Source organism: Apus apus, unplaced genomic scaffold, assembly GCF_020740795.1.
Source record: "Apus apus isolate bApuApu2 unplaced genomic scaffold, bApuApu2.pri.cur manual_scaffold_34_ctg1, whole genome shotgun sequence".
NCBI classification, from domain to species: Eukaryota; Metazoa; Chordata; class Aves; order Apodiformes; family Apodidae; genus Apus; species Apus apus.
Window position 1 is genome coordinate 313,996 of NW_026248849.1, and position 27,715 is coordinate 341,710.

A 27,715-nucleotide genomic window follows, 5' to 3' on the forward strand; every position below is an offset into this window, starting at 1 on the left:
TCTGACAGTTGATTACCTGGGGCAGCCTCCTCTGCACCAGTCCCTGTCTCGTCCGGTGCCATTCCAAAATCTTTGCCTCTGGCCAGTTCGGAATCACCTCCACCCTGCCTGGGCCACTGGGGCCCCTCTTCCAGCTCGCTGTGTTATCAGGGCCATCCACTTGATCCAGGTGGCATGGGTGGCATGGTGTGTGGGTGAGGCCCTCCCTTTATCCATCCATTCCAGGACTGGCAGGCCAGGTGCTGGGAGGAGCGTTGCTTCTGCACCAATGACCTGGGAAGCAGCTCGCACTCCTTCACAGGCAGCCAGTATCTCTTTTTCACCTGGGGTAGCATTGGCTTCTGAGCCTTTATACTGCTGGATCCAAAATCCCAAGGGACGACCTCTGGTCTCATCAGGTGCCTTTTGCCAGAGGCTCCAGACAAGGCCACTGTCACCAGCTGCAGGGTAGAGCACAGTTTTGGTTTCCTGTCCTACTCGGACAGGTCCCAGGGCCACTGTGTGGACTATCTCTGGCTTTATCTGTTCAACAGCCTGTTGCTGTTCAGGGCCCCATGGAAAAGTCCTTTTCTTTCTGGTGACTTCATGGAGGGGTTTCACAGTCTGAGTGTACCTGGGAATGTGCATTCTCCAAACCCCACTGTGCCTAAGAAGGTCTGTGTCTCTTATTAGTGGGTGCAGCCATGCCTGCTGTTTTACTGACCACATCCAGAGGGATGTGTCAGTGCCCTTCTTGCCATCTGACTCCTAGGAACTGGACCTCTCTGGCAGGTCCCTTGACCTTGCTTCTCTTTAGAGCAAAGCCAGGTTCTGACAGAAGCTGGATCACTTTTCTCCCTTTCTCAAAGACTTCCTCTGCTGTATTACCTGTTGCCTTTCGTGGAAGGCGTGACGACCTGGTTCAAGAACGGCACGGCGGCCAACCCCAGGCCGCTCGGTCCATCAGCTCACAGACACCAATGTGGTGGATGGCAAATGGCGTTTATTAGTGTTTACCGCGGTGTTTATATGAGTTAGGTCTGTGGTGTCACTTCCGTCTGCTTACATCGTGAACTAAGTGCTATTGGCTATTAGGAGAGGGGCCTTATCTTTCCGTACAGCGCGAAATCTTCCGGCCGCCAGACCCTAACTACCCACACACCCATTATGACGTCACCCACTATGACGTCACGGATTATGACGACATCCATTATGACATCACCCAGTATGACATCACCAGTTATTATGTCCTCCATTATGACATCACCCATTATGATGTTATCCATTATGGCATCATCCATCATGATGTCATGCATTATGACATCAACAATTATGACATCACCAACTATGACGTCACTCTTTATGACATCATACATTATGACGTCACTCATTATGACATCACCCATTATGATGTCATCAATTATGACGTCACCCATTATGATATTACCAAGTATGACGTCACTGATTATGACATCATCTATTACGACATCTTCCGTTATGACATCATCCATTATGATGTCATCTACTATGTCATCACCAACTATTACATCACCCCTGATGACATCACCAACTATGACATCACCCATTATGACATCACCAACTATGATGTCACCCATTATGACGTCACCCATTGTGACGTCACCCATTGTGACGTCATCCATTATGACGTTACCTATTATGACATAACCCGTTATGATATCACCCATTCTGAAATCATCTATTATGACGTCATTCATTATGATGACACCCATTACGATACCTCCAATTATGATGTAATGCATTATAATGTCTTCCATTATGACATCAACAACTATGATGTCACCCTTTATGACATCATCCATTATGACATCATCTATTATGATATCTTCCATTATGACATTACCCATTATGACATCATTCATTCTGACATCATTGATTATGACGTCATGAACTATGACATCGCTGATTATGACATCACCCATTATGACGTCATGAACGAAAACGTCACCCATTATGACATCATCCATTATGACGTTACCTATTATGACATAACCCGTTATGATGTCACCCATTATGACATCACCCATGATACTGTCACATTTTATGACATCACCCACTATGACGTTGCCCATTATGACGTCACCCAGTATGACATCATGCATTATGATGTCACGAACTATGACCTCACCCATTATGACATCACCCATTGTGACGTCACCCCTTATGAAATCACCCATTATGACGTTACCTAGTATGATATCATCCATTATGACGCCACCCATTAAGATACCTCCAATTATGATTTCTTCCATTATGACATCACCAACTATGATGTCACCTTTAAGATATCATCCATTATGATGTCACCCATTATAACATCACCAATTATGACGACACCCATTATGATATAATCCATTATGATGTCATCCATTATGACGTCACCTATTATGATGTCACCCATTATGACGTCACCAAGCATGACATCACTCATTATGACATCACCAAGCATGACATCACTCATTATGACATCATCCTTGATGACATCACCAACTATGACGTCAACCATTATGATGTCACACATTATGACATCACCAACTATGACCTCACCCATTATGACATCACCCATTGTGACGTAACCCATTATGACATCATCCATTATGTCGTCACCCATTTTGACATCACCCACTATGACGTCACCCATTATGACATCATCCACTATGACGTCACCAACTATGATACCTCAACAACTATGACATCATCCTTAATGACATCATCAAGTATGACGTCACCTATTATGCCATCACCAACTATGGCGGCATCTGCTATGAAATCACCACTGTGACATCACCCTTTATTACGTCATCCATTATGACGTTGATACATCATAGAATATTTGTTAGTAAATTCAATAGAAATATAGCCTCATAAAAGTTTACTAAAATAATGAATTTGCTATACTAAGGGTTGCTTTTAAAACAAGGTGCTTTGTGAAACTATCAGTCAACTATGCCAAGCATCCTGGAGGTTGTGATAACATCAAGTCTTCTAAGACCCTGGCAGCCTACAGACACACTGATGTGGATTCTGACCCACCTGGGCAATCGACCAGCGGGAGACTGGAGACAGGACCAGGACAGAGACAGGACAAAGACGACAAAGGACTAGAATCAACAAAGACCCCCACAGGAGACCCTCGAGCAGGCATAATTACAAAGATAGCCAATTCCAGGAAATAAAATGACTATGTAAAAGAATTCTGGGGACTCACTGACATGGAACTGAAGATGCATGTTTTTGGTGTATATTAGTCAGGGTGTTTCACTGGCTCCTTGGAGCACTCATGGTGGAGAACTCCCCAGTGCTGCCCAGCACTGCAATAAAGAATGCCTGCTCAATAACAGCTTGGTTGTTGTTATTGGGTCTTGATCTCGGAATCCTTACCCAGCCGCACCAGCCTCCCACTGCGGTGAGGAGTGTTAGAAAGCAGGGGGTTTGGAAGCTCTGAATTTTTGTTTCAGTTGGTGACCCAGATGGGACTCTTTTCTCTGCTCGGCTGCGGGAACCTCTGAATCGGCGACCCCCTAGGCTGGCCCCAGAGAGTTCTCTGGAGGGACTCACCGATTTGGCGGATCCAGGCAGGAGCAGACAAGGACCTCTGGTAAGAATAAGGCATTCTATTGTTTGTTGGTTTGTTTGTTTGTTTGTTTTTGGGACCGGTCAGTTGGAAGGCTGCCTCGTAAGTCGCAGTTCGTAAGAACCCCGCAGGGTGGCAAGAGCACAGTAGAGTGAGCTTTTGGTTCAGCACGCGTGAGCGTGCTTTGGGTACAAGCTCAGTAGAGTTTACGTATTGTTTACATGTCGGCCTGCCCTGGATAACAGAAAGCAAAAAAGCAGAGACCAGGCCAGAGTAAGATCATTGTCTGAGTTACTGCTGAAATCGAGCCTGGTTGGGTTATATCAGTGTGTATATTGTAAGCAAGAAGAGCATTGGAAAATGAATTGTCCCCGATCCTGGCAGAAGCCTCTAGGTCTAAATTAGATCCTATCTGGACAATAGATCAAGATAAGGGCTCAGACTGGCTGGAGGTTGAATTAAATTCCCTAGCAGAACCATGAAGCTGGGAAGGACAGGGTTAATTTTCGGTGAATACAGGAGCTAGTTATGCTGTTCTAAATTCTTGCAAGGAACCTGAAGGAAGAAACAACCAGATTATAGGACACAACACAACCTCGTCAGAATCAGAACATGAGGGTAAGACCAGTGACTGGACAGGTACAGTACCAGACATCAGAACTCCTTGGGCCAGTGCTGCTAGGAGCTTCGTTTGGGTCCTACACAGATCCAATCCTTGCAACCTCACTGAGGCCGAAACATCAAGTTCCTCAGAACCAGCATCTGTGGTGAGCACAAAAGATCTGGGCCAGGACAGAATCAAGGGGAAATGAACTTTTGGGAGGGTCCTGAACCAGCCAATCACAAAAACAACAGATACGACAGAGATCCCTAGGGTACTTCCTACTGCTGGGGTTCACTGGCTTCAGGAGTGAGAGACAGTTAAGTTCCCTTAGGAGGGGTCCATTTCAAACAGCTGGGATCCATGATCTTATTGCTGTTGGATCTTTTAGCCTCTTTGGCTCTCCATTCATCAATCAGATCCTAAGGGAAAGAGCATGAAAGGGCAGGTTAAAACACACGATCCACACTGGAGAATTATCCAAGGTACAACAGCACACAGCCAAGTCCACAAGCCTGAAGGTGACCAGCCTCCTAACTGCTCAACATGACAAAAATAACATTTCCTCTGCAGAGCTTTCTCCAGGCCCTTCCAATCCCACTGATCAGCTGCTTTTAGCAACCAAGTGAAGTCTCAGGGAGGGAAGAACAAAAGAGAGGTGCCATACTTGGGGACTTATAAACCACTTGTCTCATATCTAAACAAGGTACAAACAGGACTCATTCAAGATTCCATTGATTCAGTTCACTTCTATGTCAACCATTTGCCCAATAAAGGGCAGGCATGAGGAGGAGCACAATGGGAATATTGATCCATTGTCCCCTAAAAAGCCACTTACACCGAGCAAAGTTATTCCACACGTGAGAAAAGGAAAGTCAGTGCACCATGTTCTACACTACTGAAGACTCACCTTGGATGTTCACATCATATTTGATCAGTTACTGCATTTGAAAACTACAGTGTTCCCCCTCGGCTAGAACCAAAAGACTGGAAAGTCCAGCACAACACAAAGGAAATACTGATGTCAATGAGTTCATCTGAATTAAACAGCTAAATACAAGGAAACAAAAAAAATATGCAGAAATAGCCACCACAAATCTTACCTGTCTTTTCAGGACCAGGTGTTTTCCCTTCCAGTACTTGAGCATCTGAAGTGCCTGCAAGGTGCTAACAATGTCAACAGGATGCACTGCAGTCTCCTGGCTGATTTCTGCAAACCAGCAGCACTTTATGTTAGAACAGACACAGATTCCCCTGCAATAGCCTGTAATTGTTACTTGTCACCTCCAAGTTTCAGGCAACTCTCTTGGAAGGGATGCACACAAAATGCCCTGCACATGCTGAGGAGGTACCTGCTCTGGCTGTCTGACTTACAGCCTTTCACCCTTCAGAACTACCCTGACATGTCTGGGAGATGCTGCACACTCCTTGGTGCCATCATCATAGAAATAATGTTAAAGAAGTTCAAATAGTCTCAACGTTTTCCCACAGCATCAGAAAGCCTCTCACTGGAGCCATTTTCCTATTTAAAATTCAAGTTTTAATTAGAAAATTAAATTATTCTAATCTACAGAGGGATAAAGTCCTTTCTGAATATTTTAAATGTATTTTTTTTAAAGAATAAGCCATTATATAGTTTTATACTCTTCAAGCTGACTTATCTTTAGTGGTGGCAGGACTGGAAAGCAGCCATACCCAATTATAGGAATATTCCACCAGCTCTGCTGCTACACAAACATCTCCATGAGTGAAGCATGACCTGCCCCATCTTTAAGGAAGATGAATGAATGAGATGCAGGGGGATGTTCCTGAACCCACTCACTGCAAACCTTTTCCCTGGGAAGCATACCTTTGATAGAAATCTCTTTTCCTTGGAAATTACGCAGGTAACGAAGAAGAACTTCCTTCCAGTAGCTCCTGTAGCTGATGAGCCCTAAATCAGACAGAGAATGTTCTGGAGAGCCAACTTTTTCTTCTACTTTGGAAAGCAAATAGCCTGCAGAGGAAAAAAAAAACCCAACATTTATCCTTCCTAAACTACTCTCTCCTGACTGCTACCCTCTTTAGCACACAGAGAAAGCAGCTAGAATGAAGCCTGCTCAGCCACAACCGTAGATATGTTAGATTTATCATGCCTCCAGGATTTCTCTCTCCATACTTACTGAAGTCAATGAGCATCTTGCCATAACCTTGCCTCATGTACTGGGGCATTGTCAGGATACAAGAAACATTGTAGCTGAGAAAAGAATCCTTCTCGTAAAAACAAGGAGAGAGAGAGAGGAGAGATTAACAGGTCTTGATCTGTACAAACAATGGGGATATCATCATCCCAGCAGACTGAACAAGCCTGTGCAACTGATACAATACAAGGTGAAAGGAGCAACAGCAGAAAAACCTGCCTAACAACAAGTCACACAATCATCCTTCAGCTACCAACCTGGCTTAGTGTCTTGCTTGATGAGCCATTACATTGGGTGTTTGGTGCACAACTTTAAGCCTAGGATAGCTGGCCATGAATTGTGCCTGGATGTGTATGGATGTTCAACTAACCTTGGAGAAATAACCTATCAGGTGACAGCCAGTGTTGTCTGCTTCTGTCATGACATAGAAGAGGAAGGGTTCAACATCATAATACAGTATTTTATGGTCCAAGAAAAGTTTTGCCAGCAGACACAGGTTTTGACAGTAGATCTAGAAGCAGGAGAGTAGAATACATCTGTTTATTACAGTGGGACACCCCAAGAGTGGACAAAACCATGGCAAATGACAAGAAAATTCTGAATGATCTGAGAAATGAGGTACAGTCTTTCACACAAAGCAGCTAGGCCATAAACAATTCCATTTGTGATGAAACTTGATAAGCCCAGCTTCCTTAAGGGTGGGAATTGACGTCTATGATATCAATCTCTTAACTCCCCAGATACCACATCTGTGGTATCTGATACCACTCGGTGAAGGAAGCAGAAGGTTGGATCTCTGCTTGCTTGCACTGTACTGTGTTAATCCTCTGCTTCAAGGTTATCTCTGGTCACTTGAAAAGCCTCCTCCCAGCTTCCCGCAGTGCAAAATTTAGCATTTGCATTTGTTTCTTTGTTCCTTCCTCTGAAGCCTCCCAAGAGCAGATACAACCAGAGGCAGGACACACATGGTGCTGCTGCCCAGCACCGAATGTGCAGCTGCAGATCCATGTTCTGCCCTTCAACTCAGGGCTAAGGAGGTCACCCTCACCAACAGGAGGCTGGTTCACACACTAACCCCGAGCTGTCCAAGTATCCACAGGGAATGGGAGGTGGGCAGCACAACCCACTGAGACTGAGCACAGAAATCTTCCCCCTACCCTGCAGTACAGGATCTTGACACACATGTCCAAGCACTGTATGAGCCAAGAGGTGGAACTGCTGGAGCACAACGTGGCTGAGGAATAACCACAAGTGTGGGAGGCGACGGGAGAAAAGCGACCGACCATGGTGATTGATCAGCAAGTCTCGTTTATTGACTCCAATCAGGCCATATTTATACTCTCAATAATGAAGCTCATAACATAGTGCAAAGCTAAGCTCACCATTGGCTAGCTATTAATGTTAACCACACCTTTGATTACATTCTTGTAGTTAGTGTTCCCAGGTTAGCTTTCTCACACTCATGTCCAAGCTTTCCCTCTATCATATCTTGTTATTGTACAGCGGTTTGGTGCTCAAGGGCATGCTGTCCTGGTTTCTTGCAAAACTCCCTTTTCTCAGCTCTTACAATTAACCAGCTGTATCATGTCTACGTGACCTTTCTCACGCAGCCAGTCTTCTGCAAAACTCTCCACATCTCCCCTGTTTTCTTTGTGGAGCATTTGATTAGCCGGGAAAGCTTGACTTAACATACAATTAATCATTTTCTATAAGCAGCTTAGTATACATGGTAATATTAGCAAGGCTAACAAAATCATTCTAACAATAATTAAGGCATATTGTATGATTCCCCTTAGTCAAGGGCCTAAACCTAGGCCTTTGAGCCAGCTGTCAAGGCCTAGACCTGTGTCTTGTTGTAAACGGTTGGTAAGCTGTTGGAGTTTTGACAACTGGGCACGGGTTGACATCGAGTGATCAGAGAGGTTCATACAGCACATTCCTTCAAAGTCTTCACAGCCGTGCTCTTGTGCTAACAATAAAAATCTATAGCTGCCCAATTTTGCAGCATAGTGTGGCACACCGAGTCTACATCTAACAATAATTGTGAAAGAGTGACAAAAGTCATCTAAAGGCACATCTACTAAACATGTAGAGAAAGGGTTACCTGGCAAGGACAAAGATAGGCATATTGCCTCTTGACCTGTTTTGTTGGCTAGAGTGACCCATATGTTTTCTTTTGGTTGAGCTGGGACCCATACGGCAACTCCTGAAACAACAAGAACACCTATAATTGTTAAAACAAAAGTCCTCATTGTCTTCTGGCGTCCCTACGCCAGGTGTTGTTCTGTAACAGGTTCCTGTGGTGGTGGGCTGAGCGCGTCGACAGCATCCAACACTGGCTTAGTCCATCTTGCTGGGACCCAAAGTGGACCTGTTGGGGTGGAAACACAAAGATACCCTCGACCCCAATATAAGACCCTTGCTGGCTCCTGCCATTGACCTGTTTTGGGGTCTCTGTATCTAACCCTCACATTTTGCTCCTCTTGTCCTGTTAGAGGGACATGATGCTTGATGGCAGCAGGTTCTTTATTTTCTCCAAAAACACAGAGAAAGTTTAGCACAAAGAGACATTTTAGCAACCTTCCCTGAAGATCTTTTGTGTCAGAGAACTTCTTTAGATACCTCTTCAAAGTGCCATTGGCTCTTTCTACAATTGCTTGCCCTGTTGGAGAGTTGGGGATACCTGTGATATGTCTGATCCCCCATGACTGCAGAAATCCTCTAACCCTTTTGCTAGAGTAGGCTGGGCCATTATCTGTTTTTATCAGCTGTGGTGTTCCCATTACCGCAAAACAGCTACTGAGGTGCCTTTCCACATGTATGGCCTTCTCCCCAGCCTGAGCGGTGGCCCATATAAAGTGACTATAGGTATCTATATCTGCTCTGGCTCCACTCCTGTGACTTGCAGCGCTCGTTCGCGCCCCTTTTTCACTAAATCTGCCAACATTTCAATTTTCTGATAAAGGGTTCTATGTTGTTGCAATGGGGGAGAAATCCATTCTAATACCCATACCTCCCCCGTTTTCTTTTGTTGCTGAGCTAAGGCACCCAATAGATACTTAGGGCCACACCAGATGATGAGCTGTATCGGGAGGGTAAAGTCCCGTCTGCGTACAGTGCCGCAGAGCACACAGTCAATTATTTGTTGTAGAACAGCTTGTTGCTCTGCTGTGACTGTGACCGGTTGCATGGGGTCAGTACCCTTGAGTAGAGGCCTCAGCTGGTCCAGCAATTCATTAGGTATGCCGACAACGGGGCGCAGCCATTGTAGGTCTCCTAACAGCTGCTGAGCATCATGTAGCGTAGCTATTCGCGTTGTTAATTGCAGTTTTTGTGGGGACACTGTTGAATCTGTGAGCGTCCACCCTAAATACTTCCAGGGCGCCGACATTTGGATTTTTTTTCTGGGGCTACTACCAGTCCTTGTTCGTTTAATGTTTCCTGTATTATTCTAATGTGCTGGTCAGAAAATGATTGCTGCTGCGCAAACAAAATGTCATCCATATAATGATAGATGACTTTCCATGTCCTCAGGATCCCATCCCCTTTGTGTGAAGAATAATTCTTATGCAGATCTTTGAGACATGATAGAGCCCCGCTTTTCATTAGCTTTTTTAGAGCCTCAGGAACCAGAACTGTTGGGATCAATTCAGGTTGAGTGGTGTGTACCATCATTTGTATTTCTCCAGTATAATCAGCATCAATTACTCCAGGAAATACAAACAGTCCCATCATTGATGCCAAAGAACGTCCTAAAAGCAAAGCACCCATAGCTTGTCCTTGGATTATGATAGGTCCTTGTATCCCTGTTGGCACTTTCTCGGGTCGAGTGGTCATCAGTGAGACGGTTACTGCAGCTGCCAGGTCCAGGCCGAGGCTTCCGGTGGTGGCGGGCCGTAGGAGGGTACCGGTGCTTGTTGCTGGGCAGCAGCTATTTGTGTCTGAGCGCGGCTGCTGTTGGCTGTGTTCGCGCTGGCCTTGTAGTTTCCCGGACGGCGTCGGCAAGCGCCTGTGTTGTGGGAATCGACGCGGCACTTCTGACACCACAGGCTGGTGGCTTGACAATCCCGGCGTATGTGACCCGTTCCTCCACAGAGACAACACCGTAGTCGGCCGCTAGATGGAGCCTTTACACCAGTTATCGCAGAGGCTTGTAAGGGTGCAAGAGCAGCTAACACCTGAGTCTGCGCTGCCTCAGCTTGCTTGTGTAATCCCGCCCCTAGTTCTTTGATTGCCTCTACTAGCATGGCTTGGGGACCTGCGGGTACACTGGAAAGGCGCTCAAGGGCTTGTTCAATGGTCCACTCCCACCCTAAGGTGCTCAATATATTTTTTGTTGCTGCATTACTATTTTGGATAGCACACTGCTTTAACAGTGCACCCTTCATATAGTCAGGGACCCCAGCTCGTTCAATGGCATTAGCAACTTTATCTATAAAATTGCCAAAAGCCTCATCTGTTCCCTGTTTGATTCCCATGTAGGATGGAATTCCCCCTGGCTCCTTCACTAGATCCATGGCCTCCCGGGCCAGCCTCATAGCTTCCCTACACTTAGCAGGGCCAAGTAATGCTTGTGCCTCAGTCTGCAGAAATGCACCTAAGCCCATCAGCTCGGCTAAGGTGACGCCTCGTAAGGGGTCTTCCGGTGCCCGTTGCACTTGGGTGCATTGCTGGCATAATGCCTGCCAATGGGCACTGAAAAGGAGTTGTTGATGTTGTGAAAAAATCAGCTTAGCCAATGCTCTGCAGTCACCCGGCAACAACAGCTGAGTTCCCCAAATATAATCTAGCATTTGCTTTACTGGTTCACTTTTAACACCAAACTGACTAACAGTGGCTCGTAAGTGAGATAAAAGTTTCCAATCCAGAGGCGCAATAGCGGCTTGTAATCCTCCCTCAGCCAGCGGCGTATACATCACTGGGCAGGCTACGTCTTGCGCAGCCCCTAATGCCCCACTATCCCCCGATTCCATGCAATCCTTTGCCAGTGCAGCCCAAGCCTCCCTGCGCTCCTTTGCAATATCCTCCGCTAGGTCGCTCTCCGCCCCAGGGATCGGCTCAGTGCCACCGCGGAGCTGGGGGCCCCCGGGCCGCGGCTCCGGGGGAGCAGTTGGCCTCACCGAGTCGGCAGGCGGGGGAGACGCAGGGGCTGGCGGTGGCAGCGTAACCGTGGCTGTCGCGGGGGGTAACGGACACTCAGACCAGCCGCTATAGTCTCTATTTCTACTTTGTGCCACATTAGCCTGTTGCGATGCCCTCCTTTCAGCCTGGTGTTGCAAAAGCTCATTGTAAACAACTTTCCATAACTTGCCCAATTTTCTAGCAGTCTTATCATCCTCTAAAGTGGCCTCCCATAGCTTATCCCCAAATTTACGCCATTCCTGTAGCTCATGTACTGTGTGGGGGTTCAAAAAGAGCCCCTTATCATATCCATAAGCTAACAACCCAGGGAGTTCCTTCTTAACATCTATACCCTTAATCCCACGCTTTTCTAAAAAGCAAGAAAATAAATCATATGCTGCTTGCCTTTCCATGATTAAATCGTCAGCGCTGTTGCAGCCTTACAAGGTCTCCGCAGCACGTATCGGCCGGGCTCGCCTTTGCGGTCACCCAGGGCGCGGCACCCCCTCCTTCTCGGTGCTTATTTCGCCGTCCCCGCTGCTTCAGGACCCGAACCACCTCGTCGCTCCGCCGTGGTCGTTCTCCGTTGGGGTCACCATTTGTGGGAGGCGACGGGAGAAAAGCGACCGACCATGGTGATTGATCAGCAAGTCTCGTTTATTGACTCCAATCAGGCCATATTTATACTCTCAATAATGAAGCTCATAACATAGTGCAAAGCTAAGCTCACCATTGGCTAGCTATTAATGTTAACCACACCTTTGATTACATTCTTGTAGTTAGTGTTCCCAGGTTAGCTTTCTCACACTCATGTCCAAGCTTTCCCTCTATCATATCTTGTTATTGTACAGCGGTTTGGTGCTCAAGGGCATGCTGTCCTGGTTTCTTGCAAAACTCCCTTTTCTCAGCTCTTACAATTAACCAGCTGTATCATGTCTACGTGACCTTTCTCACGCAGCCAGTCTTCTGCAAAACTCTCCACACACAAGGAAAACACAGACAAAACTGCAAGTGTGGACAGATCAGACTCTAGTCTTTCTACAACTAGAGGGAGAAAGGGCCACTTGTGTCCTGCTTCTCTACAGGAAAGGAGTGCCCAGCACATCTGAAAGCCACTCCAGACTGGCCTGAGGATGGCAGTTCCTTACCTTGTTCTTCTTCCCATCCACTTCAAACACTGAGATGGAGCCTTTCCGGTAGATTTCATCACCCAGTGGGTGTTTCCAAACACATTTTGCCTATGACAGGAAAACAACGACAGGGGGACGGCGTTTTCAGGGTGGAAAAAATTTCCCAGCTCCTGGATATACCAGGAAACACACGGGTCTCCTAAAGCGGAGATAACAGCAGGAATGCTTTCAGTGGAGATGCTGATAGCAGGTGTAAGGCAGGGGGATCAGCTCTGCCCCAGCCCTCACCATGTGCCTGCGAAGTATTGTCTGGCTCTTCCTGTACTTGAGGCAGAATTCACACATGTAGAGACGGCCCAGGCGAGCATACTCCTCTGGGTAGGGGGAGTGGTACCAGGTGTCCAGCTCGTAGCGGCCAAACGCGATGGTTTTAATCATGTTGCTGCCTTCTGTGATCTGGCCCTGGAGCCGCAGCTGTTCCTGGGAATGGGAAAAATGGAGGATTATTTAAAAAAAAAAAACACAACAAAACAAAAACAAGGGAGGTCGGTGGGAAGGTCGTATTTGTTTCCCTCAAGGAAAAGAATTTACTTCAAGTCTTCTAAATTCACAGAATCCCAGACTGGTTTGGGTTGGAAGGGACCTTCAAGATCATCTAGATCCAACCCCCCTGCATGGGCAGGGACACCTCCCACCAGCCCAGGCTGCTCCAAGCCCCATCCAACCTGCCCTTCAACACTGCCAGGGATGGGGCAGCCACAGCTTCCCTGGGCAGCCTGGGCCAGGGTCTCACCACCCTCAGAGTAAACAGTTTCCTCCTCATGTATCACCTAAATCTTCCCTCCTCCAGTTTTAATCCATCCTCCCTTGTCCTCTTACTACAATGACTGTAAAAAGTCATCTTTCAATGTGACCATGTCTAACAGTCCCTCCCACAGACCCCTCATTGATCAGCCTCCGTCTGAGCCCTGTCCACAAGCAGTAGTTACTGACATCAGGAAATGTCACAAAAATCAGTGCTTGGCAGCATGCCAACACTAGGGTCATCCTCTTCTTGTCATGGAAGCAATGGAAGCTCCTTGCCACTTCAAGCTTATTTCTTAATTTAAGGAAGAGGATACAGCCTAATGCTCTGCCTCAGATATCCCAGATGCAATTGCTACTGGTAAGCATCAAAGTGCCTTTTGGTTCATCTCTGGAGGTGGAAGGTGGCTTTGCAAAGCACCTACAGAAGCCTCAGCCTCCACTCCACAGTCACTGGCTACTGTCAGGATGGGTTCTGTTGCCAACACTCCTTAGCCATCCTTTCAGCAGGTGAGGCTGTCTTTTCTTTCACTGAAAATAAATACCTGCTAAATGGGGCTGTTACTAATTATTCCTCCATTCTCACTGCAAAAGCTTCACTCCAGCTGTGTGCTTTCAGCACTCCAATGTTACCCCTACAGCAGCTTTGCTGACTTGGCTGGGCTGGAGCTGCCCTTCTTGCAAACTCTGATTCTACCTGAACAACAACACCCAGGAAGCCTTCACATTCCTGACAAAGACCTTTGCTATCAGGTATAATAGGAGTCAGAAGTCTCACCACGTCCTCAGATGCCCGTGCTTGTGCTCTCCGGAAAAGCTCCAAGTCATACTCACTGATCAGGTTTTCAAGGAGAGGTTCCCTAGTGTTGCCATAGGTTTGTCTGTGCTCCTGGAGCAATAAAATAACAGGAGATTTTGCTGCCATGATGCTACCAAGCTGTTGGATCTTGCAGCTTTTTTTAGCTGAGAATGTTATAGGATGGCTGGGAAAGCCAAACTCCTGCTTAGTTGTCTCATTCCAGACAGGAGGGCATTCCAAGAATTGAAACAAGAGCTAATGAGGGCACCAGCTTTGGGTGTGCCAGACATAACCAAGCCCTTCATGGCTGTTCTCATATGAAAAGCAAGGGGTGGCTTTGGGAATTCTAGCCCAGAAGCTGGGTCCCTATAAGCGAGCAGTAGCATACATCTCCAAACAACTGGATACAACTAGTAAAGGATGGCCAGGATGCCTTCGGGCAGTGGCTGCAGTTGTTCTGAATATTCAAGAAGCCTGGAAGTTCACTTTGGGACAAAAGATGGTTGTGCATACTTCCCATGCAGTAACCTCTGTTCTGGGACAAAAAGGGGGGGTATTTGCTCTCACCATCAAGGTTCCTGAAGTACCAAGCAGTCCTAATGGAACAAGATGATGTTGAAATTACTACATCTGCCATCATTAATCCTGCTTCTTTTCTGAGTGATAAGCAGGAAATGGAAGCCATCACACATGACTGCACAGAGACTATAGAGACAGTGTATGCAAGCAGCTCTGACTTGAAGGAGGAACCACTGGAGGAACTGAATACACCTGGTACATCGACGGGAGCAGTTTTGTAAAAGATGAGTCCGCATGGCAGGATATGCTGTAACCACCAGGGATCGAGTGGTGGAAGCAAAGTCCCTCCCTAAGGATACATCTGCACAGCAAGCTGAAATAATTGCTCTAGTGAGAGCACTGGAGCTTGCTAAAGGTCTAAGAGTGAATATCTGGACAGATTCAAGACATGGCTTTGGTGTAGATCAAGCTCATGGAGCTATTTGGAAGGAATAAGGAATTTTGACAACCCTAGGAAAACACATCAAGCATGCTGACATGATTCTGAGACTTTTGGAGGCTGTACAATTGCCTTCAGCTGTTGTTATTATGCACTGCAAAGGACACCAGAAAGGTAACACTGCCCAGGAGGTGGGAAATAAATTGGCAGACTATGAAAAAAAAAAAGGGTGGCGGAACAAGGTGAGGTATTAAGTCTGATTCCTGAGAAAACTTTGACACTACCTGATTCAGTTAATTATGATGAAAGGGATCTTAAATTAATCAAAGATGTGGAAGCAGAGATTGAATCAACAGGTTGGGCAAAATTGAGAGATAACAGAATAGTGGTTCCTTTCAGGGTGTTATGGAAACTGGTAAAAACAGAGCATGACAAGACACACTGGGGAACTGGAGCTTTGTACAATTCTCTTACAAAGCAAATAGTAGCCAGGAATCAGTTTCAAACTGTGAAGAGTATAGTTGATAGATGTGAAACCTGCTTAAAAAATAATCCAAAGGTGGAGAATTGAATACAATTTGGAAGTATTGATAAAGGGAATGTTCCAGGCCAAAATTGGCAGATAGATTTTTCAGAACTCCCTAGAAAGGGTGCGTATAGGTATCTGTTAGTATTAACAGATACCTTTTCAGGATGGCCTGAAGCCTTCCCCTGTAGAATCAACAAGGCCCGAGAAGTCACAAAAATTTTATTGAAAGAAATTATTCCTAGGTTTGGAGTGCCAGAGGTGATCTCCTCTGATAGGGCAACACACATTGTGTCACAAGTGGTTCAGCAAGCTAGTAAATTCTTAGAAATTAATTGGAAATTGTACACAGCTTACCACCTGTAAACAAGTGGGCAAGTGGAAAAGGCTAATCATTTGATAAATACATTTAGGGTGGGATCAAGCCCTCCCTATTGAACTAACAATCAGTAGTTTAAGAATATGGAATGACTACCCTGTTTGTAGGGTGTCTCAGGAATATAACCCATTTAACCTGGCACGGACAAACATACTTATTTTTGCATATACAGAGGAAAAGCTGGCAATGTTGTGGCACTATGAAAGCTTGAACGTAAGTCATGCAAGCTTATCTTGGGGGAAATTAAATGAGATATTGAACCAGTCTCAAGAACTTCGAGAGCATTTAAGGAAGCAGAATAAAACCTTGGCTGAGTCTAACATTAAACAGTAACAGCCAAAGACAAACTTATTGATCTGTCTAGTCAAATTGAATCTGAAACTGCCCATCATAGGTGGGATATCTTCTCAGCATAATCATTCTCTGCATAAAGAAACTGGGATGTTTTAATTCACCCACTTTTGATACTATTGGTGTTTGTGATTATACTGACAGTCATTAATTGCCTTTTATGGTATAGGCTAAAGAAACTGACTTTAAGAATTTGGGCCTTGCCTAAAGTAATGAAATATAATGATCTAGAATCTTTGTAAAGGAATTTACAAAGTTTAAAGAAAAGGAGGGATTGATACATCATAGAATATTTGTTAGTAAATTCAATAGAAATATAGCCTCATAAAAGTTTACTAAAGTAATGAATTTGCTATACTAAGGGTTGCTTTTAAAACAAGGTGCTTTGTGAAACTATCAGTCAACTATGCCAAGCATCCTGGAGGTTGTGATAACATCAAGTCTTCTAAGACCCTGGCAGCCTACAGACACACTGATGTGGATTCTGACCCACCTGGGCAATCTACCAGTGGGAGACTGGAGACAGGACCAGGACAGAGACAGGACAAAGACGATAAAGGACTAGAATCAACAAAGACCCCCACAGGAGACCCTCAAGCAGGCATAATTACAAAGATAGCCAATTCCAGGAAATAAAATGAGTATGTAAAAGAATTCTGGGGACTCACTGACATGGAACTGAAGATGCATGTTTTTGGTGTATATTAGTCAGGGTGTTTCACTGGCTCCTTGGAGCACTCATGGTGGAGGATCCCCAGTGCTGCCCAGCACTGCAGTAAAGAATGCCTGCTCAATAACAGCTTGGTTGTTGTTATTGGGTCTTGATCTCGGAATCCTGACCCAGCCGCACCAGCCTCCCACTGCGGTGAGGAGTGTTAGAAAGCAGGGGGTTGGAAGCTCTGAATTTTTGTTTCAACATCACCAACTATGATGTCACCAACTATGACATCACCCACTATGATATCATCCAGCCCCGGGTGACACTGCCCGTGGGGCACTAGCTGGGACCCACAGCCCCTTCCAGCCACTCCAACGTGTCCTGTTTGCCCCTGGCAGCCTTCAGGATTTCCCTGCCTGTGATCTCTGGCTGGTGCAGGTTCAAGCTCGCCTTGCAGACCTGGAAGGAGAGCACAGGAACGATGGCAAAGGCAGCCTGGCTCCCACCACCAGATGCCTGCTGGGGACCTGCCAGCAGTGGCTGCTGGGGCAGGGGTGCAGGAGATGATGGGGCTGCAGCTCTGCAGAGCAGCAGCTGACTCCAGGCAGAGGGAGGCTCCATCACCCTGCCCTGCCCCCACCCGTGTCCTCCTTGGCACCCACCTGCTTGGATCTGACATGGAGCTGCACAGACTGCACCAGGGAGAAATGCCACTTCTCACCCTGCTGCTGAAGCTGCCTCTCCTCCAGGATGTCCTGCTGCTGCAGCAGGGTGGCTCTGCTGGGCTGCTCCAGGCTCTGCTCTCTGCAGGCCCCACGGCTCCTCTGCTGCACCTCCAGCTGCACCAGCTGGACAGGCAGATGTTCCCCAGCAGCTCCAGGACCCACCCGCTGCTCTGGGATGCTGGGCTGGCCCATGGTGCATGTCAACTGGTGCTCTGCCCCTGCTCCCCGGCCTCCTGGCCCTGCCTCCCTGCCCAGGGCAGCTGGCACGGGGGCCCTGTGGGCAGCTCTTGTGGCCTGAGGAGCACGGGGGGCAGCGGGCAGGGGCCGAGCCCCAGGGGCCCATCCACCCTCGGCTGCCCTGGCCGAGCTGCCCGCCCGGTCCCGCGGTGCCACCGGCTGCTGGACGGGTCCCCAGCGCCCGCTGACAACCCTGCCAATGGCCTCCTGGGCTGGGGCCCAGGCTGTGTCCTGCCCGGCTGGGGCAGAGGCTGCAGGGCTGGACAGGACAGGTCTCCAGCTCTGGGCCCTGGGGCGTCTGCCCCGCTCAGCCCAGATGCCCCCAGCAGACGGGACGGGCTGTCGGTCGCTGCTGGACGTGCCCCTGGCAGGGGGTGCAGGGGGCAGAGGGGGCAGCCTGGGGCAGGTGGGGGCAGCTCTGGGGCGCCCAGCTGCAGGTGCCTGCCCAGGGGCTGCTGCCTTGCTGAGGAGCAGTGGCAGGGATGGCTGATGGGCCATCCCCTCCTGCAGGGCCAGCCTGCCCGGCTGCAAGAGGAGCCGAGGAGAGAGGCCGTGGGAGCGGGACCTCTGTGCCCGCAGCCCCCGTGTCCCCGCTGGGACGGCTCCTGTGCCCGGGCTCCCCTCTCCTCCTGCCCTGCTCCTCTTCTGCCGCCTCTGCTGCAGGCCTGGCAGCTCTTTGCTGAGCTGAGAACGGGCCTGCTCCTTCTCCATGGACATCTTGGCTGTCCTCTGCTGGAGACGTGCCACGGGTGTCCAGGGGAGCTGCTGCCTCCTGAGGGAGATGCTCTCCTGGCAGTGGGCACCCCACGGCTTGGCTTCCTTACATACCCCCTGGTCCCCATGCAGACCCATCACAGCGGTGTCCGGGCAACAGGCCCTGCATCACAGAGGCCTGGGGGTGGCTGTGGAGACGCCCACCCCTCACCTGCTGGGACCAGCTGGACCCACCTGCACGGCCCTCAGGTTCCCCAGCAGCAGGGAAGGCGCCCGGCGCGGCCAGGAGCTGCTCCCCTTCCTGCACACAGCGACCTCCTGCCCTTGGGGCGGGAAACCCGCACCTGGAAAAGGGCTCCACAGGAGCAGCTCCTCCTCCTCCCAGCAAGCAGCTCCTCCTCCTCCCAGCAAGCAGGAATCCAGCCGAGTTAGAGACTTCAGGGCTAAACTGGCCAAACCCAGATGGTGCTGAAGAGTAGAACCTGTTCCTGCTGGTCACAAGGGCTGTGTTGAACTGGGCTGTGTCTCCCGCAGAGCCCAAGCAGCAGGATTCACTGGTACATCAGCCAGCCTGTCAGCATGAGGAACAACAGGACCCAGCTCAGCACAGACCACGAGCCTTCCTCCCAGAGACCCCTGCCCACGGCCCCGAGAGGCAGTGCACATGGGGAGGGGTGTAGCTTGATGTTAATGACTGCGGGGAAATGATTTAAATATCATCATGAATTCAGGGAATCACTCTGTATAATCCCGCCCCCCTCTCAGACAAGAAACACACGTGTATGTTTAAGTGCACAAACGCGTGTTGCCCTTCCCTGCCGGGCTGTGTCTGCAGGACTGATCCCCAGCCCAAGCAAGAACCCGCTTTAGAGCTGCTCAGGGCTTCGCCGCCATTGGGCGGGAGGGCTGTCAGTCTGTGCCCTGAGGAGCTGCGGGCTGTGATTGGCCGCCAGGGGTCCGGCTCCCGCCCTCCCTGAGGCGCCGCTGCCTGTGATTGGCTGCCCGGGGCTGCCCTGGGCAGGCGGCAGGAGGAGGCGGGAGCGGCAGGAGTCACCACCAGCTCCTCTCCGGGCTGAGACGCCCCAGGTCTCTCCGCCTTTCCTGGAGAAGAAGCTCCGTCAGCTCCTGGCGCCTCCTGACTGACCCCCCTGCCCTTCGAGCTCCTGTCCGGGAGCGGGAGAGGCCTGGGGGGTGTCCTTGGTGCGGGCAGGAGGGTTTGGGGGGCACGGGTCTGGGCTGGGAGGCAGTGGGAGAGCCTGGAGGGCAGGCCTGGGCTGCACTGGAGGGTCTGCACGGGCTGGGTTCCAACCCTCCCTCTCTCTCTGCTCTGCAGAAGGTCCCTGAGCTGCGGCTGCTCCAGGAGCTCTGCTGCAGCCAGGAGGGCTCTGCTGGAGGCCTGCACAGCAGCAGCAGGTGGGAGATGGCACCAGGGCCTGGGGAAGGAGACCTGGGTCCCCCTGCCCCTGGGCTGGTCCTGCCCTCAGCAGCTGGACATGCTGTGAACAGGCCTGTGCCTGGAGAGCTGGGAGGTGGGTGGGCACCAGGAAGCTCCACAGACGGGGGGTCCATCCGGTCCCCCCGCTCGTCGCTGGCCTGCAAGGAGCCCTCCCATGGCTGATGGGCCATGGCTGGGGGAGAAGACATGTCCCAGCTGGGAAGCAATGGGGAGGCAGGGAGTTCTCTCCTCCAGGAGCTTTGCTTTCTCTGAAAAGCCAGGTCCCAGGTTTTCCCTGGTGGGAGCCCCTCGAGAGCCCCAAGGGCTGGGGAAGAGGGAGAAGGTGATTTGCTTGTGCTCAGCCTCTTCTCTCAGGCAGACCAGCTGTGCGTGGCGTCGAGAGGGCACCGCAGGAAGATGAGGGCGCCGTCCTGCCTGTCCAGCCTGGAATATCTCCTGTGCCTGAGAGAGAAGAAGGGAGTCGTTCTGTCCTGCAAGGGGTGAGAAAACATGTCAAAGCACCTGCAGCGACTGGGGTGGGAGATGAGGGAGGATGTCCCAAGGTGAGGTGGAAGAAGCTCTGGATGCAGGACCTGGGCTGTGCTCCCCAGAGCAGGTAGTTGGGCAGAGGGGGGTGCAGGTCAGGCCCTGCAGGGCAGCGTTGATGGAGCAGGTTCTGCCCACGTTCTGGAGTCCTACTCCAAGCCCTGGGCTTTGCTGCCAGCCTGTGCTCCCTGCTGGAGCTGTTCCCTTGGCAGTGGCTGCAGGGAAGTGACCTTGGGAAAGGGATGAGATCCTTTGGTTGCCCAGGAGCATCTTGGACAAGCCAAGTTCTCTCCAGGAGCAGCCAGGGAACCAGCTCGACCCTCCAGTCCAGAAGGGCCAGGGGAAGCCTGACCCTGCCCTGACACGGGCTGCTCCAGAGTCACTTTGAGCTGGGCTTTGCACCCCTTGTTTTCCAATGGACAGTAGAGAATGAAAACAATGACAGGTCAGGTGAAAGCTCAGGTGAATGTAAAGGGTGTTTGATGTGCCAGGGAGGGGATTTGGGGCTGTTATCTGGGAGAGCACTGGGAGGATACTGGGAGGGCAGTGGAGACAACTGGGAGGGGCAGTGGGGGTTGGGGGTGTACAGGAGGGTGGTGGGGGGAACTGGGAGCACTAGGGTCACAGGGGTGACTGGTGGGCTCTGGGAGGATACTGGGAAGCTCTAGGAGGAGTGGAGGGATACTGGGAGGGCACTGGGGAACATTTGGCAGGGATGGGGGGCAGAGGACAGGGAGCACTTGGATACTGGGATACACTAGAGGGATGCTGGGAGCACTGGGGTACTGGGATACACTGAAGGGATGCTGGGAGGTGTTGGGAGGGGATGGGGAGATCAGGGGTACCAGGTGTCTGTGGGAACTGGGAACACTGGTGTGACTTGGGGATACTGGGAGGGGAGGAACTGGGAGATAATCGATGAACTGGGAGGGACTGAGAGAGACTGGGAGTCACGGGGGGGCTACTGGGAGTCACTGGGCCCACTCTGTTGTGACCCCCATAGCCCCTCCCCCTCCGGTGGCCATGCCCACATGGTGCCTCACCTGATTGGAGGAGGCCAGAGGGGGCGGAGCTTGTGCCGAGCCACTGGGAGAGGAACGAGTCTGATTGGCTGATTGCTGCCTTAGCCCCTCCTACAGACTCACTGGGTGTCACTGGGTGTCACTGGGTGCCACCAGGCCCCATTGGGTGTCACTGGGTGACACTGGGTGTCACTGGTGCCACCAGGCCCCATTGGGTGTCACTGGGTGTCACTGGGTGTCACTGGGTGCCACCAGGCACAATTGGGTGACACTGGGTGACACTGGGTGTCACTGGGTGCCACCTGGTGCCACCAGGCCAGCCGTGGGGCTCAGCCACTGCCTGCCAGGCCGCCGTGGGGGGCAGAGCCCGGGCTCCTCCTGCCCCACGGATCTATGGGGCACCATCCAGCTCCAGCCCTGCTACAACATCCAGGGCTGTTCCTGTGAGTCAGCCTCCCCTGTAGCGACCTATAGCTGCCCACAGCACCCTATAGAGTCCTATGGAACTCTAGAGCTGCCCTGTACTGCCCTATGGAGCCCTATAGCTGCCCTATAGCCACCCCATAGAACCCAATATCCACCCTATAGCTTCTCCCATAGGCTCCCTCTATAGGGGTCCTGTGGGCTGAGGCCTCCCCGTGCCCTCCCAGTGCAGTTAACTGGTCAGACTGGAGCCCCTGGAGCCTCTGCACCCCCTGTGTGGGGCCAGCCCCACATGCAGCCACCAGCGCCGCTGCCAGCCCCGCCTGCCCCTCCCTGTGCATGGGGGCCAGGGAGGCTGGGGGGCTATAGGGTCAATGGGGGATCTGTGGGGTCCGTGGGGGGCTATTTAGCTGGGGGGCTGTGGCGTCAGTGGGGATCAATGGGGGTCAGTGAGAATCAATGGGGGTTAATGGGGTCAGTGGGATCAATAGGATCAGTGGAGTCATTGGGGATCAATGGGGCTCAATGGGATCAATGAGGGTCAGTGACAGCAGTGGTGGTTAATGGGATCAATGGGGGTCAGTGGGATCAATGAGATGAATGGAGGTCAATGGGATCAATGGGGAGGTTATGGAGATCAATGGGGGGCTGTGGCATCAATGGGAATCAGTGGGGGTCAGTGAGATCAATGCGCAGCAGTGGGTGTCAATGGGATCAATGGGGATTAATGGGGTCAATGGGGATCAGTGGGATCAATGGGGGTCAATGGGAGTGTCGCAAGCCGGTACCGGGGGCTCCCGGCTGTCAGGATCCTTTTGCGACTGCCCCTCCCGATGTGGAGGGGTTTGTGAATGAGCCCGAGGGTCACACGCGGCGCTGCCTCTCACGGAGGAACGGCCACCGCGGGGCCGTATTTCAGGGGGGGAGTTAGAAAGCACCCCCACCCCACCACGCTCAGAAATTGCCTCTGAAGCCAAGGTTTGCTCCACAAACTGATCGGTTTATTAAGGGTTAACACAAACCCAGGGATGATGTTTAGGGACAATGCAGGTGTGAATGGCTACCAGGGATATCAATATGTATGTGGTGAGAAAGTGTCCTTTAGGGAGGCAATGCAAAGGTGCTTTTAAGGGAGAGGATTAAGGACCAAAGGGAGGAGGGAGGAGGGAAGGAAACCCAACGCCGGTCCTCCTTAAGAGGTCACGCTGTGTGTGCAAGTATGAGGAAAGGAATGTGTGAGTGTGTGTGTGTGTGTGTGTGTGAGGTGGTGTCACCCCCAGCCTGTCCCCAGGCTCCGTTCCCAGCGGCAGGGTTGGTCGGTGGCCCCTTCTCGCCAGGCGGGACGGCAGGTCCGTGGTGTCGGAGGGGCAGCCTCTCGGCAGCGGGTGCAGCGGCCGCTGGTTTCCCCTCCAGCGGCAGCAACACGGGGAGGGGGCTCCGGCCCCGACCCCAGGGCTCGGGACCCCGGCACGCTCGGCGCTGAGGCTCAGGCTGGACCCGGGGCAGGCAGGCAGGCAGGGTCCCAGCACCAGTGTCCGCAGCAGGGGGGTGTCCCAGGCAGAAAGCGTCCGAACGGGCCTCAGGGAGGAGGGAAGGGCCCACCTGCTGCCCTCGCCCCTTTGATACCCCCTGACCCACCTGTCCAGTCAGTGTCACTGCCCAGAGCCAACGAGCGTCCATCAGCCCCACGTTAGGGCGGTGACTGCCAGGGGCACAGGGTGGCTTGTCCCCCATCCTTTCTGTCCCGGGCTACATCTGTTGTTTTGGGTTCAGTTCTCCTTGAGAAGCGAGTCTGTTTTAGTCCCTTAGCTGGGGATAATCAGGAGAGGCCTTCGCTGGCTTAAAAGACATTTTGTTTAGACTGATGTGGGGAAGAAAAGGACAGTTTCCCACATCTCACCCCGTGGCTTTTAAGGCAGCAAGGTGTAAAGTTAAATTTTATGGGCATAAATGTATATTATATCTGGATTCCTGCCCAAATCCTTCTCCTCCACATTTGATCCTCACCCTCCGTGGGTGTTGGCTGGAATACACATATGTATGAACAAGGGAACAATTCCCATATAGTATGAGTATATACAATCACATGTCTAACAATCTAACATATCTTCAAGAGCTCTATGATCACTAATTATTACTAGTTTTAACAAATAAATTATACACACATTGAAAACACTTAGATTTACCAATCATCTAGTCTAAACCAAAACATTAAGAACAGCGTCCAATTCTCCCACTTGGGCACTGCCCTTATCTTGGTTTATGATTTGTTCGCCTGTGGCAGGTTTAACTGCAGCAGATTTGAACAACCAAGTTTTCTCTTCTCTTTGGGATGAAGCATCTGTGAACCAAGCATTAACCAGTTCACTTCTATATTCTGGGGCTTCTTTGATAGGACTGGGAACTTTCATTATCAGATCCTTTTCATTTGTAGATTCAATTTGTTCCTGGATTTTCAATTGTTTATCTGGGCCTTCTTCAAGTTGGAACAGTCCAGAATAGTACTCAATTTGACTATACCATTTTCTGATTGTCCCCTTTTGGGATATTCCTTCTGGAGGGGCCTTTCCAGACAGTACTTGGTTAACTACCTTGAAAGGGCCAAGAAGAATTACTTTTTGTTTTTTAATGATCTTGCTGATTTCTTTTAGTGCTGTACACACTGTTAGCAATCCCTTCTCCAGAACAGAATATCGTTTTTCCGAATCTTTCAATGACTGAGAGTAAAAGCCAATTGGTCGAGTACTCCCAGTAGGTCCCTGTTGCCAAAAATGATATGATAGGGCACTGGTTGAAAACCCCCACTCTATTATTATTGGATCCTCCGGGTGAAGGGGCCCCAGAGTTTGGTATGTCTGCGCCTCCAATAACAACAGTTCAAGGGCCTCATCATGAGATTGATCCCATTCCCAGTGACGATTTTTCTTTAATAGATCAAAAAGAGGACGTGCTATGATGGATAGGTCTGGGATATGCTTTCTCCAATACTGGAAGGTTCCTAGTATTCCTTGTAGTTCTTTCTTATTGGTGGGTGCCTTTATCTCTCCTAAGTAAGATAAAGTATCGGAAGGAATATTCCAGGTCCCCCCTTTCCATCTTATTCCCAGAAATTTTGCCTCTTGGGATGGAGGTTGCTTTTTCTCTTCAGGGATTTCTATTTGCATATCGGTGAGATGCTTGATGATAGCATCATAAACTGCTTTTACCTCCCCCTCACTCTGGCCCCGTACCAGCACATCATCTATGTATTGATAGATTTTTACCTTGGAATTATTTCTGATTTCTGGAATGTTTTCCAGTTCACACGCAAGCGCGTGATGAGCTAGTGTGGGTGAGTGTTTATATCCCTGGGGCAACCTTGTGAAAGTGTACTGCACCCCATCCCAAGTGAAGGCAAAATACTTCTGGTCCTCAGGATCAATAGGGATTTGGAAGAACATATCCTTTATGTCCAGGGAGGCCAGCACTGGCTGTGCTGCTTCCTGGATCTCTAACACCAGATCAGCAATGTTAGGTACAGCAGCGGTGAGTGCATCTGTATTGGCATTCAATTTCCTGTAGTCGACTGTCATTCTCCATTTACCATTGGGTTTTCTTACAGGCCAAATTGGGGAGTTAAATGGTGAATGACAGGGCACAATAATGCCCTTTTGTTTTAGATCAGAAATGACTTCTTTGATGCCTTCCTTAGCAGCAACAGGAATGGAATACTGCTTAATATTTGTGATCCTGCTTTGTGGCAGATGGGGAGCACGTTGTAGCAACCTCAGCTTTAGTGTGGGTGTGCCAAAATTCCAGTAGCGACCGTTCTCATCTCTCCACGCTCGGCCCAAGAGAACATCCATTCCTAACAAATTGTAAGGAATGTCACCCACAATCATTTCAGTCCGAATCGGTTCTTCCTCTCCTGGTAGATTTAAAGTGACTTTAGCTGTTTTTTGTAAAGCAGAGTTACCAAATGGTCCACTTACATATATTGGCTTTTTAGCTGGTTTAATGCCACATTGTTCAGCTACATCAGCTTTTAGCGTGGAAATCTGTGCTCCTGTGTCCACCACAAATGTTACAGGATAGCGTCTTGGCCCAACAGCACAAGTAAGCTCCAAGTCCCCATTTTTGTTTTGAACTAATCGTAGTACGTTTTGCCAATCTCTTGGAGGGTTGGGAGCTTTAGGGCCTGATTGTTTGTCATTTTTCTGTTGATCATTTTCATTTCCTATGTCAAAATTTTGGTTTTCCTCTCCCCCCCCCGTCTCTTTTTCTTTCTTTTTGATTTCTTTTTCTTGGCAGAAGGAGGGCTATTTAGTTTCCCGACTTGTTGGGTTTTTCCCTGGATCTGTCTCTTGAATTAGACCTTGAGCTGGGCCGTGTAGGCCAACTTTCTACCAGGTCTTTCAGAAGCTGATAAGAATAATCCTGAGACAAAAGCTTCGATGGGATACCTTTACGCCTGGCTTCCTCCTTAAGCTTAGCGTAGGGCCCTTTGTCATCACCTCGAGATGAAGCACCTTTATTTTCAGGGTACTGGCTTTTATGGGTGCTGTTTGGCTTTCTGTTGTTTCTAGATCTATCCACGACTGTCCAGTCACCCCGTGATTTCTCCCGCTGCTTAGGAGGATCCCAGGGTGCCCTGGCAGCCACATCAGCATAGGAGGGTCGAGTCTTTTGTCTGGCTGCAGAAGGCTTGGGAACATCTTCAGAATCAGATGTATCCTCATATTCCTTGCCGTATTTTATAAATTCTTTGGCCAAATCAGACCATGTAAATCCTCGCAGATCTCCTTTTTCGATTCTAAGTTTGATTTTCACGGCTGCCTCTTTAAGTAACAGAGGGAGCCCCCTGATTAAGGCCTTCATTCTGTCTGGTTTCACTCGAAGATTCATAGGACTTTCTTGATCTGGTACTAAATCATGGTCATAAATCATTTGAATTGCAGCAGCCTTTTGGACATTGTCCAAAATGTTAGAATAGCCCCCCCTCAGGGTCCTCGGCTCTCCTCTGCTAAGGGGATCAGTCGAGCCAACAAAGAAAGCTGCTCGCTGGGTTAGGGACCAGGGGTGTCCCCCTTCTCCAGTCGTTAGAATAATTCCAGATCCCCAGAACCCTCTAGCTTCTTGTTCACTTAATCTGATCTCGTCTCCTCCTGTGAGGGACACTCTCATTACATATTCAGCCTCTGTCTCAGATGGGCGCCTGCTGTATTGTTTTCTAATTTGTGCCAATTCTAATGGTGTGTAAGCTACTTCCTTGACTACCTTATCTTTCTTCCTACCAGTATCTTCATCAAGAGCAAAAGTCGTTCTCATAACCGGGCGCAGTTGTTTATGCTCTATTCTCTCCTCCTCCTCATCCTCATCCTCAGAACCGGTATAGCGAGAAGGTAAATTAGTTGGGACTTTGTCCCTATTTATGGGAAGTCGGTGGACATATTTCTCCAATTCACCAATCCTTCGAATGCTATGGTGAATATCCATCTCCAAATCACTAAACCTATTGTCCATAATCGTGGAAAC

The 27,715-nt window shown here is 49.7% G+C and overlaps 1 protein-coding gene across 1 annotated transcript; it reads right to left on the bottom strand.

The window, feature by feature from the left end:
* Nucleotides 1–4,447: 4,447 nt before the first annotated feature.
* Nucleotides 4,448–27,703, bottom strand: LOC127396215 (histone acetyltransferase KAT7-like). Its single transcript, XM_051643836.1, has 10 exons — nucleotides 27,475–27,703; nucleotides 26,588–27,018; nucleotides 14,207–14,317; nucleotides 12,913–13,104; nucleotides 12,643–12,732; nucleotides 6,744–6,884; nucleotides 6,356–6,446; nucleotides 6,043–6,189; nucleotides 5,297–5,403; nucleotides 4,448–4,615 (listed from the first exon to the last, which is right to left on the bottom strand). Exons 1-10 carry the CDS (start codon nucleotides 27,701–27,703, stop codon nucleotides 4,514–4,516), a joined length of 1,641 nt encoding a protein of 546 aa, XP_051499796.1. The 3' UTR covers nucleotides 4,448–4,513.
* Between the last annotated feature and the right edge of the window lie 12 nt (nucleotides 27,704–27,715).

Excerpts from the sequence above, each read along its gene's own strand:
- LOC127396215 (XM_051643836.1), bottom strand. The coding sequence starts at position 27,703 with ATGGACAATAGGTTTAGTGATTTGGAGATGGATATTCACCATAGCATT. Across the intron at positions 13,105-14,206 it reads CACGGGCATCTGAGGACGTG|GAACAGCTGCGGCTCCAGGG; the intron begins GTGAGACTTCTG and ends TCCCATTCCCAG. Across the intron at positions 6,447-6,743 it reads TGATAGGTTATTTCTCCAAG|AAGGATTCTTTTCTCAGCTA; the intron begins GTTAGTTGAACA and ends TGTTTTTACGAG.